This window comes from Meleagris gallopavo, chromosome 19, assembly GCF_905368555.1.
Source record: "Meleagris gallopavo chromosome 19, MGAL_WU_HG_1.1, whole genome shotgun sequence".
Classification (NCBI taxonomy): Eukaryota; Metazoa; Chordata; class Aves; order Galliformes; family Phasianidae; genus Meleagris; species Meleagris gallopavo.
In genome coordinates, this window is record NC_139422.1 from 1,548,019 (window position 1) to 1,565,221 (window position 17,203).

Below are 17,203 nucleotides of genomic sequence, written 5' to 3' on the forward strand. Positions count from 1 at the left end.
ATGTGCTGCAAACGTTTACATCTGGAGCTGCTCAGAGAGATGCTCACGGTGTGCACGATGTCAGCTTCTGTCGTCTTGAGCCTCTGCAGTCTGTGCAATACTGGAGTTGACATCACCATTGGAAGTGTACTGAGGTGACCTTTTTCTCCCCACTAGCTGATGTGGCGAGGTCCATGGGTGCTAAGGTGGTGATAGCCATCGATGTGGGGAGCCGGGATGAGACCAACCTCACCAACTATGGCGACTGCTTGTCTGGCTGGTGGCTGCTCTGGAAGAGGTGGAATCCGCTGGCTGAGAAAGTCAAGGTACCACAGATGCACTGCAATATCACCTGGTTTTATGGGCAGAGCAGGAAGCTTTCTCTTGATTATTCAGGAACCTGTGATGATCAGATCGTTTCTTGAATTTGAGCACGTGCTTGTGGATGAAGCAAGACAGGCAGTGCTGTGACACTGAGGAAAATGGACCATCACAGAAGAGGGGTAGAGCTCTGTCTGGGGAGGGGAGTGTGGGCTGCAGAGGTGGTGGATTTGGGAGAGCACAGAGACCTTCCCTGGTAGGTAGTTAGTTTTGATGAAGTCAGAATTTAGAGGCTTTACTGATGAAGTAATAACTTTGTCCAGTTCAGTGTTTGTATCCTAATGTCTCTGAGCTGCTGACTAAGGAGATTTTAGCACCAATTAACATTACAACCACTGCTCATATATACACACTGGGCTGCAGAGTATGATTTTTTTTTTTCTAGCTGCATGCAGTCTGGCCAGCTCTATTGTATATTCTTCTGCATTTCCTAAATTATCTGGCTTTGCAGTGCTCCCCCAGGGGAATGTTATTTTTTTTCTTCTAACTGCAGTTAACATGTTGCCTTGTGGCAATTGGAATTAAAATACTTGCTTCCCAAAGTCAGGGAAAATATCACAAACTGTGATGCTCTGTAATCTCAAGTTTTTCCTCTAATTATTTTCCTCTAATTACTCTTTTCCCCGAAAAGCTCTCATCTCCCTGAGAAGCAGCCTGGCTTCCCTTCTGGAGGCAGTGCAGCTGCTGAGTGCCATGCTTTGTCTCAGCAGAGTTGACCATGCTGCTTCCAGCATGTAGTGGGAATGTGTGGCTGCTGAAATAAAAGACCTTGGCTCCTCTTAGTAATCCCAGTGAAATATTACGACTCTCCTTTCTTTAAATCTGTGGAACACTGGAGTGGGTCGTCCAGAGGGGCTGTGGAGAAGTCTCCACTTGTGGAGCTGCACCAAAACCCAGCTGATGTGGTCCTGCTTAGCTGACCCTGCCTGAGCAGGAGGCTTGGACCTGGCAATATTGAGAGATCTGTCAAGTTCAGCGAGTCTGTGGTTCTGTGAAATCTCTGCCCTGGTTTGTAGAGGTCTGTTGTGAGGGACCACTGTGCCCCTCTCACCTAAGCTCACATCTTCCTTAAGTTACCACCCCTGTCTTGAAATGGAAGATTCTATTCAGTCTTGCGCTGCAGAAACGTGTTTTGAAGGCAGTTCTTTTTCTGCTCTTGGCTGTGGGCACTCCATCCACGCTGCTGGGGCAGCAGAGGGGCTGACGTCTGAAGCTTCAGCAGGCTTCCTTGTGCTTTTGGACCAAGTCTGATAGATAACTTGGCGAATACAGAAAGAGCTCTGAAATTTCTGAATTAATCATGCTGGTGTGTGTGTGTCCCGGTTGGCAGGTGCCAAACATGGCAGAGATCCAAACACGGCTCGCCTACGTGTGCTGCGTGCGGCAGCTGGAGATGGTGAAGAGCAGCGACTACTGCGAGTACATCCGGCCCCCCATCGACCGCTACGGCACGCTGGATTTTGGGAAGTTTGATGAAATCTGTGTAAGTGCTCCTTGGCGAAGGCAGTTCCCCATCCCTGACGTTCTGCAGGAGTGTCTACGGCTAATTAGTACCTAAGCAGCGTGAGAGTAAGAGAATTGAGTTGGCACCGAGTGAATAATTGACACTAAATAATACCGTGGAATGATATCATGACTGTGAGATTGGATTGCCAGCAGAAATTGAGTTAGTAATTGTGATTATATAATAACCTGTAAGTGGATCAGTTCCCTCACTATCCTATGACGGTTCTTACTCAGCTGCCTGGTAAAACCTCCTTGGTGTCTGAGCTGCGTTGGGCAGTTGTGGTTTGTCAAATAGTGTCATTTCTCTTCCTTGATTATGGAGCTCGTTGTCACATGAAAGGTTTGAAGAAGTCTACGGGGAAGCTGTGAATCATTGAAATGGAGGGCAGCATACTGAAATATCCGACTTGGCTCACATTTCAACACTTCTATTAATAAAACATATCATCCATCTTTCCTCTACACCTGATAGCGTATCGGGAGAATGGCACCAATGTCAGTGGAAGGACACAGTGGATGGGGTAGTACCAGGTTACACGTCTTTGGGATTTAGTTCTGTTTGTTTACAAGCTGGAAATCAGCACGGGAAGAACCGACTCCAGATGTGCAATTGAAGTGTCTTAGTGACAGAATCCAGCATTGCGAACCAAAACATTTCTGCCTGGTTTGAGGGAATGATAGCAATTTCAGCTCATTGTCTCTTGTCAGGGAAGTTATTTTACTGCCTTTTTCCCTTCTTTGCTTCAGCTGTGCAAGTATTTTCCACGTTCAGGTGTTTCTGCATAGCTTTGCTCTTCTTCTAGTCTGGGGAAAAAGAAAAAGACAAGACATCCATTTTTGTTTAAGTAGATCTGTTTCATGGATGTGCTGAGAAGCCACAACACTCATTAAGCTGCAGGTTGCTTTCCCTGCACTGTTCCCTAATACTGTCTTATAAACACTAAGTAAAATCAGTGATACAATTAAGCCCTGCAGATTTGCATTTAAGAGAGTCCTTAGGACCAAAGAGCAGCTATTCAAAGCCAGGGGCTGATTCTCCAGTATCACCATTCTCCCAAGGCTGTTTGATGTCTCAGCTCTGGGGTAAGAGCTTGGTCCCCCAGTGGGGGACATAAGATTTCCCTGATTCCACAGTACCCTTCTCTCAATGGATGCTCCTGGCCCCTCAAAAACCCTGACAGACAGACAGGTCTGATGCATCACCACAGTAACAGTAAGCTGCCAAATCCTTGTTTGCTGTCTAATTTGATGGCGTTGCAGGGAGTTGAAGACACCAGGCAATTCTTTGTCAGTGGAATAAAAGCTTGAGGAAAGTGCAGTTTGTCAAAGGTGTCAGTTTATGTGAGCGAGTTCTTGGCACACGATGCTGTAGGTGTGGGGGGGACAGCACCCTCCTGGGTTTTGTTTCCTACACTGCAGCAAAGAAGGCTTTGGCTCTGGGGGAGATTTAAGCCGTGCTGACCTTTCAGAGCATCCTGGGCATTCCCTTATTGCTGCAGGCTATGAGGCAGTGGGTTGGTGGTTTTGTTGATTTTAATTTCAGCTGTGTACCTGGGTTTTACAGAAAATAGAAACGAGCAACACGTGGCTGCAATTCAGCTTGTTCAAAAGAACAAAAATCCCTTCTTTAGGAGCAAAATCCCTGTTCTGTGTCTGCCTGTAGCAGTCAGGCTGCACGTCACTTCCCAGAGCTCAGGATCTTTCAGACACTTGGGCTGCCGTGGATCTGTCAGGCCCCTTCTCCTGGGCAGTCACATCCAGCCTTGGCTGATAAGCCACAATCGATTAAAGGTAAATTCCACCCTAAGTTTTTGCCCTGCTTTGAATCCTGTCCAAAAAACAGATGGGAAACAATAGCAGCTGGGCCAGGGCTGCTTCCAGCACTGCAAGGCACAGTGCTGCCAGAGCTGGAAATAGAATTCAGGGCTCCCAGCACCTGTTGCTCTGTCCTTTCAAGTTCATTCTTAAACACAGTTTCTATTGTCTGATTAGGGGAAAAAAAAAAAAAAAAAAAAAAAAAAGAGTAAAACTTGGAGTAATTGGCTTGTTTTTCCAATTGTTTTCTTGCTAGTGACAATGCCATGTTACTGTCCCAAGTGCCAGCTACTTCAGACTGTTAAAGTAGTGGAACCCAGAGTGTGTGGCTTTGCTTTGTGCACATGGCATTTATCTGCTCCAGCAAGCCAGCTCTTGTGTGCTTGGTGCTGTCTGGCGTAGCTCACTGAGGAGTGCTTGGCACCAGGTAGCCCACAGGGACTTTTCTTTGCTAGACTTGATCCAAGAGGTGAAAAAGCACAAAGTAAGTGTTGGCAGAGTGTTGTGCTTGAAGGATGTATGCATTTATGTGCTGAGATGCTTGATGTTGCTGCTGTAAAAGAAATTGCTGTTAGGTGGCATATCGTTCCATCCTATGTGGGGAAATCAATGGTCCCTTGGCTTCTAGAATTAAAATAGCACTTTGCTTAATTGATCCCACTGATTGTTGGGCTAAGTAGTCTTCACAGCTAAAGGCTGGAAAGCACCAAAAATTGGATCCAGCCTGTAGGGCAGACCTGTGGATTTCCAGCAGTTATGTGGATGTGACATCATATTTGTGGGTTGTTTTGTTTTTGTTGTTGCCTACAACTTTTTTTTTCACCTTTTTCACCTCTTGACTCTTCTTTTTTCCCAGGAAGTGGGATATCAGCATGCGAAAACTGTATTTGGTGTCTGGTCCAGGAGCGACGTCCTTGGCAAGATGCTACGAGACAGACAAGAGACTTACAAAACCAAAACTTCTGATGTGAGTGTTCAGTTTAATTGCACTGCTCTGCGAGAGCTACTTGATGCCACCAGAAATTGGTCAGGGAGATGAAGGAGAATGATTGCTTCAAGTGTTGGGTTTTTTTTTGTGTGTGAGTGGGCACATATTAGTTAAAAAGTATTTCATGCAGGAAGAGGTGTGATCAGTTTTTCAGAAATTTCTTTCCCAGAGCCATGGTGTGGAGAATGAGGTCCTGCATTTCTTGCATCGTCAGCTGCAAGTGCGACCAAAGTGTGCTCCACCTGAGTCCAAGTGGTTTTGATGGGTGCATTTACAAAGGAATGCATCCAAACAGCAGTCTCCATCCCTGTTGTCTCATGCAGACATCCACCCCTACCCTCACCAGGCACAGCACTGTCTCTGAGGTTCCAAGAATGGATGTAGCTCTCTGTAGGTCAGCTCTCCTCTTGCTGTCTCGTTCTAGCAGATTATTGATGCTTTCTTTGTAACTCAGAAGTACTCACAACACAAAAATAGTGGAAGGAAGGCAGGATGCTCACCCCATAACCAGCGCCTTCTGTGACACACAGCTCTGTATGTGGATGTGTCTGCCTCCTCTTCTCCCTTCTGTTATGGGTCAGCAGCACCAAACGCTGCTGGAGGAGTTGCTTCCTGCCCTGAGTGTTGCAGTGGGAGAGGTGACTGTGCCCCAGCAGGGGCTGGAGCAGAAGGATGGTCTGTGCTTGGTCACATTGTACCTACTGCATGGATGCACATCTCAGAGTCATGGTGACCAGGCACAATCAGAATCACTTTTTCATTTATTCTTGTTAGCAAACTTCAGGTTGTGCCTGGGTATTGTTCTTGCTACTGGAAACTGCCCTGCTGAGGCAGCAGCTTTCCCACCAGCTGTCCAGTACTGGTTGCAAGGGATGTGAATTGGGATCACTGGTATTGATTTCAGGCGTTGCTCTTGGGTTTGTAATTCCATGATTGAATCCTGCCTCTAGAGCTGGTGCAGTAACTGCGGGCTGCCTGAATTTCCAGTTTTCAAGGAACTGTTACCAGTTTTTTGAGGACTTGGGAACTATATTATAATATATTGGCTTATTATCCTCGCTTCCTTTGAATTCCTCTGATTTAAAACCCAAGTTCTACAAAGGCTTCATGTTTTACCCCGTAATTCTTCTTTATTGTCTTGTAGAGATAGGGAAATTAGCAGTAGTATTTTAAGTGATTGCCAAAATGCATTGTAACTGTAGTAAGCTTCAGCAAGGAGAGTCAATAGAGGTGAAAAATGACATTAAGAGTTTGCAGCTCGTCCAGAGATCAGTGGCTGAGCACTTCAGCTGGAAGAGAAGTGGTGTGAGCAAGGGGAGAGGAAGGGTAAGCCTCGAAGCAATGGGCATTAGCCTAACAAGAAGAGGCAGAGCTCAGTTTTTCAGACACCCACATCTGGCTTGTTGCCTTTAGATCCCCATTTGTCACCCGAGAGGGACAAGTGTTTGTAGGGTGTGTGAGTCACTTGCTGAAATGAAAATGGCTCTGCTGGGATAGCAGATGGCACCCTCAGCTCTGCCCCTGTGAAGGAAGCCAAGTGATGGGGGGTGAGTGCTGATGCCTGCTACCATCAGGTCAATCCCACCCAGGCTGATGGGCGGGGTGGTGGCTGAGGTTTGTGAGAAATGAGCTGCTGATCAGAGTAGCCTGAGGAGTACCAGAGCTTGGTGCCTTCTCTGGGAAGATGAGCTGGGCTTGGAGATGTGTTGGCATGAGCTGTGCAGGAGGGGTCTCCATTCTGCCTCTGAGCCTGTGTTCAGCTGGGCACATGCTGCTGTGTGTGTGAGCAGAAGGAGAAGTCGAGGGAGAGAAAACCGTGCGTGTCCATCGGAAATGGCTGTGTCCTATTTCACCCTCTGACTTTTATCACCAGCTGGTAACAAGCTTGAACGTCTTCGCTGCCGTTAACAAATGTGCCTTTGCAAGGCTTCTTTAAAAATTGCCCCTGAGATGGGATGCAATCATTCAGGCTAATATTTCAGTCAAGTTACAGTATTACAGCTGTGCATCATGCAGGATTTTGTACATTTATCATCATCTCCCCTGTTGTTTTTTATGGCGCTTCCACTGCCAAGTAGGTCATGCAGTGCTTGTAGAAAGAGCTTGGCATTGCCTTTCTGTGTGAGCATTTTGTAACGAGGCAGGAAGTGCTGATTGCCGGGGCACCAAAATGGTGTAAGTGCAGAGGTGTGAGGATGGCTGACCAATAGGCTGTCAGCTCAGTTTGCTCCCCAGCCTGGTGCTGAGCTCTGGGCTGCGTTCTGAGCACCTCGAAAGCCGTCTGCCTCTGCTGGAGTCAAAGAGACTTTTTAATCTGACTTTTGTTTTAATAGATTAATTTCTACGAAATAACAAGTATTGAAGGCTCCCACCGGGGTGCTTTGCTTTTTTTCCTTAGTCCTTTAGAGTCGCTTAAGTCCTTTATCTCTGCTGTCTTCCAGGGATAACAGTTGATATTTCTAACTTGCTTTCATTAGCAAAGGTTTTGATCTATGTTTTACTTCTTCAGCTATTTCGGGAGCGTTCAGCATCTTGGAGCGTTGGGCTCGGTTGCTTTTCATCTTGATTCCATGTTCAAGCATTGAGTTTTTACTTAATCTCTGGATATTTAAGCATTTAGATACTTCTGACTTTCATCATTCAATTGCTATTTGTCTCTCCTTAAAATGCAAATACCGAAGTCGTGAACAACAGCAGCCTTACATAAAGTTCATGTGAACAGCCCCAATTCTTCCTAGTGCAGAGCAGTGCAGCACCACTAATTGGGTCTCTTTGGGGAAGTTTTGTCTATTGAAATGTTATTCATAGTCAAAGCTAAATATACTCCAGCAGACTACAATAGTAACTGTCTCCGTGCTCTCGTTTATTTAATAAAGATTATGCTGAAGAGAATACTTTCTCCCTTCTTGGAGAAAATACTACTGGGGAAGTTGGAGAGTAGGATTCGAATGAATCTGAGGTGCTTCTTTTCCTTGCATTAACTGATGGGAGAGTGATCTTGTCCTTAAAAGCGTTGGGGGAAGTGGTCAAACATTGCATTCCAGTTTGCAGAGCATCAGATGAGCGTGGACAGTCACCTGGTTTCCCACCAGCGCAGTTCCAGTCTGCGTGCAGGGCCTTTGGGCTCAGTTTGTTGGTGTGGTGAGTCCTCATCTCAGACTGCAGGTGATTGCTTTGTGTGCTCTGTGGGCACTAAATGAGGATATGGATGCTTTTTTCCTCTCATCCTGGGGAACGGCCGTCTGCAGGCTCTGTGCTGGGACCATTCAGGCCGCGTATTCATGGCGAAGCAGGGCTGACTCACCCTTCTGCTGGCTCCTTAATGGTCAGACCTTATTCTGAGCGTCTGTACTTCTTTATGTTTTAAAAAGCGTGTCCTAAGCTACCACTGTTTCATTTCATGCTGCTGTTTTTTAATTCTGTTTGGGCTTTTCTCTGTCCACTGCAGCCAGCAGCTGTTTGTCCCGGATCCGCACCCTGTTTTGGCTGTACTGAATCACATCAGAAGTTGCTTACGGATTAGAGGTCAACTGAGAGCAACCTGCTGCAGCTCTAATGGGCTTCTGCTGTGACCCTGCGGGGGCTGTGTGATTCACAGTGCCGATACTTTTGCCAGAAGAGCAAAGAATTGCTCACAAAAACGCTGTGTGAGGGAGCTGCTCTAGCTGGAAGCACATGGGCAGACCCTCACAGTGACTCCTGGCAGCCCCGTGCCCAGCGTGAGCCTCCTGCCAGCTCCTCACCTCTGCTCTCCTCTGGGGCAGGCTGCTGTTGTGCTAATGAAAGAGATTGGTTTTGAAGATAGGCAAAGAGTGTTTGGGTTTCCACCTGGTCACCTCGTGCCCGTCCCAAGGATGTGAGAGGGCCAGAGTGGTCCTGAAATGCCTAACCTGGGTCTTCTGAAAAGAGAAACTAGAGCAGGCAGCTCTTTGAAATAGAGAATGCTCAAGCCGCTGCTTGGGTGAGACAGCGAAAATAGAAAGGGTTTATTGCAAAGAGGAATTACAGTGCAGAGCATTCCCCTTGCAGGTGGACCTCTCACCTTGGGCTCCTGCTCACTGCAGCACCTCCAGCCCCTGCATTGCCCTCTGCCAGCTCCTGGTCCCTCCATTCTGAGCTTTGCTTGCACTGCTCCCGTGACTCTGCAGACCCTTCTCCTTCCCACCAGGCTCCTTAAGGAAGGAGAAATCTGCTTGGGGGCTGCAGCTGGCTCAGCAACTCCCTCTGACAGAGTACCACAGAGTGGTGGTGAACAACCAAGAACCAGGAGCACTGCCTGTTGCAGAGCCCAGACCTTCCAGTTCTTGTCTTTGTAGCCCTTTGTATAGTTTCCTACATTTTTAATCAGGTTTCATACTGCATGGATGGAGAAGGGCTGGTTGTACCTTGTCCCCACGCCTGCTTGACAGTGGGCAGCCCATCTGCAGCACAGCCCTGCTGCAGGGTCACTGTCCAGTGAATTACCAATGAGTACTAAGGGGGAAATCATGGCAAACGTATGTCTGGAGCTTTGTCTGTTCAGTTCCACTTATGCACGGTCTTGAATTGGGTATTCTGTGGACAGTCGGTAACATACCTCAACCTTAATGCTGTGTTTCAGAACGTGACCTATCCCAGCACCTCCTTCACGGATCTGGCAGAAATTGTGTCCAGGATTGAGCCAGTGAAAGCTGCCGTGGCTGATGGTGAGTCCAGAGATGTGTGAGTTCCTGGTGGATGTGTCCCCTATTCCTGTTACCCTCATTTTGAGCAAAATAAAACACGTGTCAACTTGTGCAAAGACAGACTTCTGTTCCTCCTTGTGCTGCCTGTGTCCTCGTGCTGGCTTCACTCTTTGGTCTGTGTCCTTTAGAAAAAGGAGGAGGGCGGCTTAAAGCAAGGCTGCTTCGTGCTGCCTTGAATCAGACCCAGAGTGACTCATGGGCTCAGCTGCCATATGCACGCCCCTATCAGGGGAGCACTAATGGGCTAATGAGGAACAGATAACAGCCCTGCATTTTTACTCGGATAGTCCTGAGTGCTTTGAGCCTCAGATGTGTGCTTCAGAGCACACAGAACCAGAACCCAGGGCTGACTTAACAGCATCAGGCTCCGGAGCCCAGAATCTCTGAGTGTTTCACCAGGGCTGGAGCTTTTTATAATCAGTCTCTCCCTTTCCTCCTGATTCTTGTTCTTGCAGAGAAAAATCTAAAGTTAGCAGTCCTTCCATCTGTGACTGTTTGTAGAGATGTCCCCCTGGTAATTTGAAATGCTAATTGCAATCATATGCCTTATGAAGAAAATATTAATCCAATGTCTGAAGCAGGTGCTGTAAGGTTGCAGAGTTCATGTCGTGGTTACTGAAGGCATCGGCGCTGAGAGCTGCAGGGATGGGCTTCCTCTTAGAGTTGGGTTGTCGGCCCTGTTAGGAAGGTTTGTTTTTTGCTGGGTGAGGTCATTAAATGTGAGTAACAAAAAGCAGACGTGGCAAATTTTGGCCTAAATAGGGAGCTATGCTTGGGGTATTTGGGACACAAGGGACTGTTGCAACGTGGTCCTCACAGGTGGGATCTGTTGGTTGCAAACCCCATAGCACGGGGAGGATGGCATGGGGAGCTGTGCATGTGGCAGCAGGCCTGGAAGGACATTCTGTGTTTATGTTGGGCACATTAAAGACATCATGAAGGAACCCTGCCTGGCTTTTGGGGGTGTAAGGGTGTCCCTGTGAGTGTGGCATTGCCTGGTGCCCGAGGTGATGTCCTGCAGCTCAGAGGCAGAGCAGCTGCTTCCCCACCAGTGGCTGTGGGCAGTTCTGTGCATCTGCTGCCCTGAGCCTTGGGGTTTGCTGCTGGTACTGGTGTGTCTGCTGCTGTCCTGTGCTTCCTGGGAGCCTGGGTGGGAAGCGCCACTGGCAGAGAAGGTGGAACGGGGTTTTCTTTCTACAATTGTAAAATGGCTTGGATTGGTTTGGATTGGATTGGACTGGAAGGAACCCAAAGATCACCTAGTTTCATCCCCTTCCTGAGTGGGATCTCAGTCCTCAGGGATTCAGGCAGGCCTGGCCCATCCTGGCAGCATACAGCAGGTCTTAGGCTGGATAAAGGAATTCTTCCTTTAGAACAGAATTGTTGACAGATAATGAAGAAGAAACTTCAATGCCTTTTCTCTGAGGAAGATGTTGCTTTAGATCTGGAGGCTCTGCTGGTCAGGGACTCTTCACCCTTTTTGCTGCCACTTCTTCCTTTCTGCTGCACTTTGTAGTAATTAGAATGGAATGATGTGAAGTTTTCACCCTTAAGCAAACTGAGGAAAATGATTAAAGCAGTTTAAAAAGCAGTGGAGAAAGTAAAGGAGGTGGTCCATCAGGAGGAGGTGAGGAAGGGAAGCCCTGCGTGGGACCCAGAGGTATCCGTGCACTGTGAGCACGTGGAAAAGCACACAGAACAGCAGCTTGTTCTCACAGCTGAGGCACAGCAGCAGGTGTGGCTGTGTTTGTTCAGCATCACAACGCCTCAGAGAAGCACTTACTTGATTGGGACCTTTCTGTAATTGCGTTTTACAGAGCACAGGGGCTGAGCCGTGGCCGTGGTTGCGCTCCCACCTGCAGAGGTTTTCTGAGGACGGAGTCTGATGGGCTGCCAGGCATCTCCCACAGCAGCTTTCATTTCTCATTTTCCAAAGCAGTAATGCTTCAGGCCAGCCCCATAGCCACGTTTCCTGGGGTGAGGTAAGGTAGCTCGCTCACTGCATGCAGTGACGGAATGAGAGCACGTCCTGTAACAGCAGCAGCCACATGGGAAAAATACCTGGGGAGAAAGAAACATTGCTCCTGGTTTGAAATGCCAGGTTCTGCAATACAGCTGAAGCAGGAGACATCCCAAAATTTCTCAGGGAAGACGGTTATCGGGCTCTAGGTTGCCCTCTGCATCTTTGCTCCTTAAAAAAAAAAGTACTTCTGTCAAAAAGCAGTAATGTCCCCTGCATTGGGATGAGCTACCAGATTCCCCCAAATTTACACTGAAGCCTATGTGGGTTATTGAAACAGCCATGCAGTGCTCTTTTTCTTCACATGTGGTGTGCTGCCTTCCCACTGTGTGCGTGCTGCCCCAGTGATGGTAGGTCTGGGGCCTTTACAGAGTGCAACCTCTTCGTTGGCTCTTTGAGGTCAGGATCGTCACCTTTTGGTGATGGCAGCAGCTGGCTTGCTACCGAGTCCTTTAAATAGAATAAATATCAGCAATTGCTTGCTGTTATGACAGCCTTGCCCGTGTCTGTCTATTCTCTGCCTGATAACTTCAGGTCATTTGGAACTGAAGTGTTTGGTGCATTGAAGGGCGGCGAAGCCATGATCCCACTGGGTGCTCCTGGGGGGTGTGAACAGGCAGAGCCGGTCAGAGTGGGAGCAGTCACCTCCTGAGCCCCAGGTTCACTCTCAAAAGGGGCAGTGGATGATGTCTGGAGAGGGGGACCACTCCTGTCCTCAAGTGCCAGAGCCGCAGTGTGAGGAGGTGGGAAGGGATGGGGCCTGTCTTGTTCCTCGGTCTCCACTGAAGCCCCGCTGAATGCTGAACGGCGTTTGGAAAACACGGATTGGGGCTTGATTCCATCAGTTTTAATGGAGCTGTAAAACCACAAGTATTGTTTGTGCTGTCTGTTGTTGTTCAGGTGAATGTCTGTTTCTCCAGTGGGTTTTTATCAAAGGTTATCAGCAGTATTTTCAGTATGAGCTCACAAGGATTCTCTGATCCACAGGAAAAAAAATGGACAAATGTCTTTCATTCTAATGATCTAGCAGTTGGTTGTGGTTGTCATGTTAGAAGGAAATGATGCAGAACAGACTGTGCTGTTGTCTTCAGCACGGAGCAGATGCTATTGACTGTTCCCCAAAGAAATACTTAATCAAGAATCCAGCTTAAATACGAGCCACTTGTCTCAGTGCAGAGCTGAAAAAGTGGAAAAGCAGCTCAAAGCGCACCTGAATTCATGATAGCGGCACAAAGCTTAGAGTAAAAACTGCCATTTTAATGCATTAAATTGCCTTATGAGTAACTGAGTGCCTCAACAACTCAGTTGTGAACCTGTGCGAATGGAAGGCTGTCCTTTGCAACGTGTTTCATTTGGCTTCAGCATGGAAGCTGTTCCACAACCACAGCACGGTATAGGAGGGGAATGAGTTGAAAAGGGGAAAGCAGCAGCAAAGGCCAACAAGGACATGTGAAAAGTGGCAGCGTTTTTGGGACAGGGTCACATCATCTTGTTTTTAACTCGGACACAGAAGCTGTTGCTCAGGTCCGAAGTAGCAGCAATGCTGCTTAAGGTCAGGTGAAGGCACTGGTCAGGTTTTTGAGCTTCCCTCAATGATGTTCATCTGCTGCATCGCCAGAGAGAGAGGCAGTTGTGCCCTGTGGGAAGGAGGGAGTGTAAATGTCACTGTTCCCTGTGGAGCAGAGGCTGTGAGATCTGTAATTATCATCTCTGTGGTGGTAAGGGGTTGGCAACACAAAGAGCTTGTCTTGTGCTTGCAAGTCTGTGTTGCCAGTGAGTCGGTGACAGCATGTCCAGGAGAGACAGGGCTTGTAGCTCTGAGGTGTGTCTTTGGAGGCATTCTACAGGTGTGGTGTGAGCAGGGAGCGATAGCAAGTACCCCATGGAAAGCACTCATGAGGAAGTGGGAGCATTTCCCATTGACTGTGCTTGGTCCCATCAGCCAGTGCCCACCGAACTGGCAGAGGCAGTTTGGATCTCACTGCTCCTGCTCCAGGCTCTTTAGATTCTGGAGGGCTCCAGGCCACCAGCTCATGCACAGGATGTGCTGAAGCATGTGCTGTGCTCTGGCTGGAGAGCTGATGGATGTTCAAGCAGTCACAGCTCACTGAGCTGCTCAGAACTGGCCGGCAGTCACTGCATGCTGCTCTGCTGCTCAGAGGCAGCTTCATTCCTCTTCCAGTTTCTCTGCCTCTCTGAATGCTACTTAAACCTGTGTTTTTTCTCTCCTCTCTTTAGATGAGTCAGACTACCAGACTGAGTACGAGGAAGAAGTTCTGGACAGCCAGAAGGATGATTATATTCATTTCATACGGAACCAGGCTGAAGACGAAACTGACTCGGTACAAAGTGCCCTGGAAATAGGCTGTTGCTGAATCTTTGCTGGCATGAGCTAGAAGTGTCAGGATGACTGGGGATGCTGCTTTCTCCAGCTTGGAGGAGAGGAGGCAAAGAGGGCATCTGCTGTCTTCTGCTATCTGTAGCTGAGTGCTACAGAGAAGGCATCCAGGATGCTCAGGAAAAAGTCAAGAGGTGGCAGACAGGGCTTGCAGTCAGGGAAGTCTTGACTCAATACAAGGACATTGCCCAGTAAGCACACCTGTGTATTGCAAGGGATGTGCAGATGAGTGTGAGATGCTGAAGACTCCATCCTTGCAGATACCCTCCCAAAAAGTAAATAGGACTCTGAACGACTTGATCTGCATTAAAGTTAGCCCTGTATGAGCAGGAAATCATATTGTATCTTCCAGAGGTGCCTTACACATCAGTTATTGATGCTGTGGGAGCTCAGGTCCACCCTGGGGAAAACCTGTCCTGCAGCCTCACTTCTCGTGGTGCTGCCTGTATGTAGCCCGAGCAGCAGAGTTCCCTCACAGAGATGTCTCCTTACTCCAGGTTGAGCAGCTGGCAGGTTTGAAAGCTGAAGCTGCCTGTTGTGTTGGAGGGAGAGCTTTCCAGTGGGAGCGTGTGAATGGTTTGGGCAGCTGCCAGTCTGAGGATGTGAGATGGCTGCGGTGTTGTGAGGAGGGAGCTGGAGTGATGGTGTGAAGGGTTGTGTTTGCTGGGATGATGTCTGGTGGGCAATAGCTGGTGGGCAAAAAAGAGACAGAGGAACAGAGGGCAGATTTTATCCAGCTCAGAGATGGTGCTGAAAAATGAGGCTCTGCTTTTTTTCCTCCTTTAGGATGAAGATGTACAGATAAGAAAGCGCAAGAATCTCCCAAATGTGGACTGCCAGGCAAGCAGCACGGGAGAGCCAGCCTAGCACCGAGTGCAACAGCTGCATCTTGTTTGTATTTACATACATTAAAAAAAAAGAAAACATCTAGATGAGATTAAGCAAGCTTTCGCTTTTCTCCGGGCAGGGTGTGTGGCATCCAGCTGCCAGCACTAAGCACCAGCTCTGGGCTGTGCTGGCACAGCGGCCGCTCCTTCATCACTCTGGGACTGGCAGAGTGGGAACATTTTGGGGACATGCAGTCAGTGCTGCCTTTGGCTGCTGCATGTTTTAGTTACTGGTTTTACTGCAAGGCCCAAAGAATCATTGAATGTCGTCCTGCCGTGTCTGTTGATGAAAGGCTCCATGCAGCTGCACTGGGGAGAGGAGGGGATTTGCAGAGCAGAGCGTCACTGCTTACTTTTCACATGAATCAGGTAACTGTGATTAACTCCTCAGTGACTTGCAGTCAGGTACCTGTGAGCAGTGCTCTGTCTGGAGCCACTGATTGTATTTAACTTCCAATCTCAAGCCAAGAAATCAATTAACGTGAATACTAGCTATGAAGCGTGTATCCTTAAGCCATCAGCAGAACATTTACAGACAAATCGTAGTGCTGACTTTCTCCAGGCAGCTCTGGAGTCCCTGTTTGGCTGTATTTGCCCTGACAAATAAAGTTATTCTGCTGGATTTAAGTGCTTGTGTGGTTGTTGGCAGGTTCCTCTCTGTGAGACCCAGTGCTAGTGAGGTTATGTTAAGAGTTGGTACTCTGACATCTGGTTTTGAGCACAGAAAGCTGCCAGACTGTGAGGGAGCTCAGCATCCCCACTCTCTTCATGGTGCTGGTGAATGTGCAGCCCTCATTCGGGACAGCAGTTTCTCTGACACAAAAATGGCAAACAGGTTGTTTCCTGCTATTGAAAGGAATGCATTTTTTCAAATAAAACTCTAAATGGCTTTTGAAGTGGAGGTGGAGTTGGAGATAATTCTGGTTGAGATCGGTGGTGCTCATAACTGTTAGAGGAAAGGCTCCTCTGCTGGTGGCAGCCTGGGAAGGATGGGAGGAAGCACGTGTGGGTCTGCACCTTGAGCTGTTACAGAGGTGGTGTTTGCTTTGCAACTGCAGAGCAGTTCTGAGCAGTGGAAGAGGAGCGTGTCCTGCTCAGCAGTAAGAGCACAGCTGAGCTTTGCTCTTCGGAAGAGGGGATGCAGAACAGATGTGAATCCCTCCAACATCTGTGCTGATAGGTGGCTGCAGTGCAGGATCTTCTCTGGGAACCGATGAATAGGGCAGGAGTGCAGACTCATCCTCGAGGTGACTGAGGTGCTCTGAACCTCTCCTGGTCTTCAGCCTTCCTTGAAAAGCAGAAGTGCCTTTAGCAGAGGGTGGATCTCTGTGGAGCCTTCCAGCCTGTCAGCAGTGGGCAGATGGAGTTTGTCAGACACCTGTGTTGCACTTCCCATTGCAGTGATGGTTCTGCTTGTTCCTCTTGCCCCAGCTGCCAAGCAATTTGGAACAGAATGTTGTTTTCCAGACAGACAGCTGCTCTGTCAGCCCGAGGACAGCAGAGCCATGCAAGAAGCGCTGTGCCTTTGTGTTTGGCCAAATTTTGAGCCCTACCTCCATGCCTCCTGGCAGCTGGTTCTGCTCCTGGAGCCTGCATGTGCACTGATGGGATCATCTGCATAGGGAGAAGGAGCTGCAAGAAACAGAACGCCGGGTTCCTGGGTGTGCTAATTAGAGGCACTGTATTCACCTCGTGCCCCATCCCATGGGGAGATAGCACTTAGTTCAGATGTACGAAGACAGCATATAAACCTTTCATGTGAGGCTAAATGTCTGTTCTAAATAATTTATCACAGCTTTTTTTCCTAGATGTGTTCTCTATAGCTGAGCCCTGGACACTGAAGCAGTCTCTCCTTCTGTGCAGAGGATTGTAGAACAATTACTGTACAATTTTAAAAGCAGGATTGTTTTCCTGGCTTGCTTTCCTGCCAGCTGTGTTCTGCTCCTCGGTTGGGCAGTAGGGGCTGCATCAGTGCTTCAGCCTCGTGCCTCTCATTGGCCTCCCCATCCTGCACTGTACTTAACCCCAAATCTTCCTGCAGGGAAGAATTGCACCCAAGGGCATCCTAATGCTCTGTGTGCTCACGTGTGTTTCCATAAGGGTTTGTTTGGATGTTTTAAACAGTTCCTGCCCACCCCAGCACCCAGCCCTGCCCAGGGCTCCAGCTCTGGCAGTGGTCTTTGTAGGACAAGTGCTAGTGCTGACAGCTCAGCCACCAGCAGTGCCCAGCGAGGGGATGCTGCAGCCAGGCTCTGTGTCACTGCTGTCCCCATTGGCAGCACCGCTCAGTGCAGGTAAGGAACGCCTTTAATTGCTTTGTTACACAGCATGGTAAACACAGCTGTATGCTGGAGGGTTTGGAAAAAGGAACAAACTGCTGTTGCCTCATCCCAGTGGCACCTGGAGACCCCTTCCAAAATTACTGGTAGGCATTGCCTGGGCAGGAGCAGGGCTTTGGCCTCACTGCATGTGCTGTGTGGGATGTTTGTGCTGCAGCTCCCTGGG

At 48.5% G+C, this 17,203-nt stretch overlaps 1 protein-coding gene across 1 annotated transcript in view; it reads left to right on the forward strand.

The window, feature by feature from the left end:
• PNPLA7 (patatin like domain 7, lysophospholipase) overlaps positions 1-15,325 on the forward strand; it is a 116,993-nt gene extending 101,668 nt beyond the window's left edge. Inside the window, exons 31-36 of the mRNA XM_085239727.1 lie at positions 157-305; positions 1,691-1,843; positions 4,538-4,648; positions 9,270-9,354; positions 13,652-13,755; positions 14,598-15,325. Of these exons, the coding sequence (XP_085095853.1) occupies positions 157-305; positions 1,691-1,843; positions 4,538-4,648; positions 9,270-9,354; positions 13,652-13,755; positions 14,598-14,678 (683 nt within the window). The 3' untranslated portion in view covers positions 14,679-15,325. The remainder of the gene's footprint in view (positions 1-156; positions 306-1,690; positions 1,844-4,537; positions 4,649-9,269; positions 9,355-13,651; positions 13,756-14,597) is intronic.
• Positions 15,326-17,203: the final 1,878 nt, after the last annotated feature.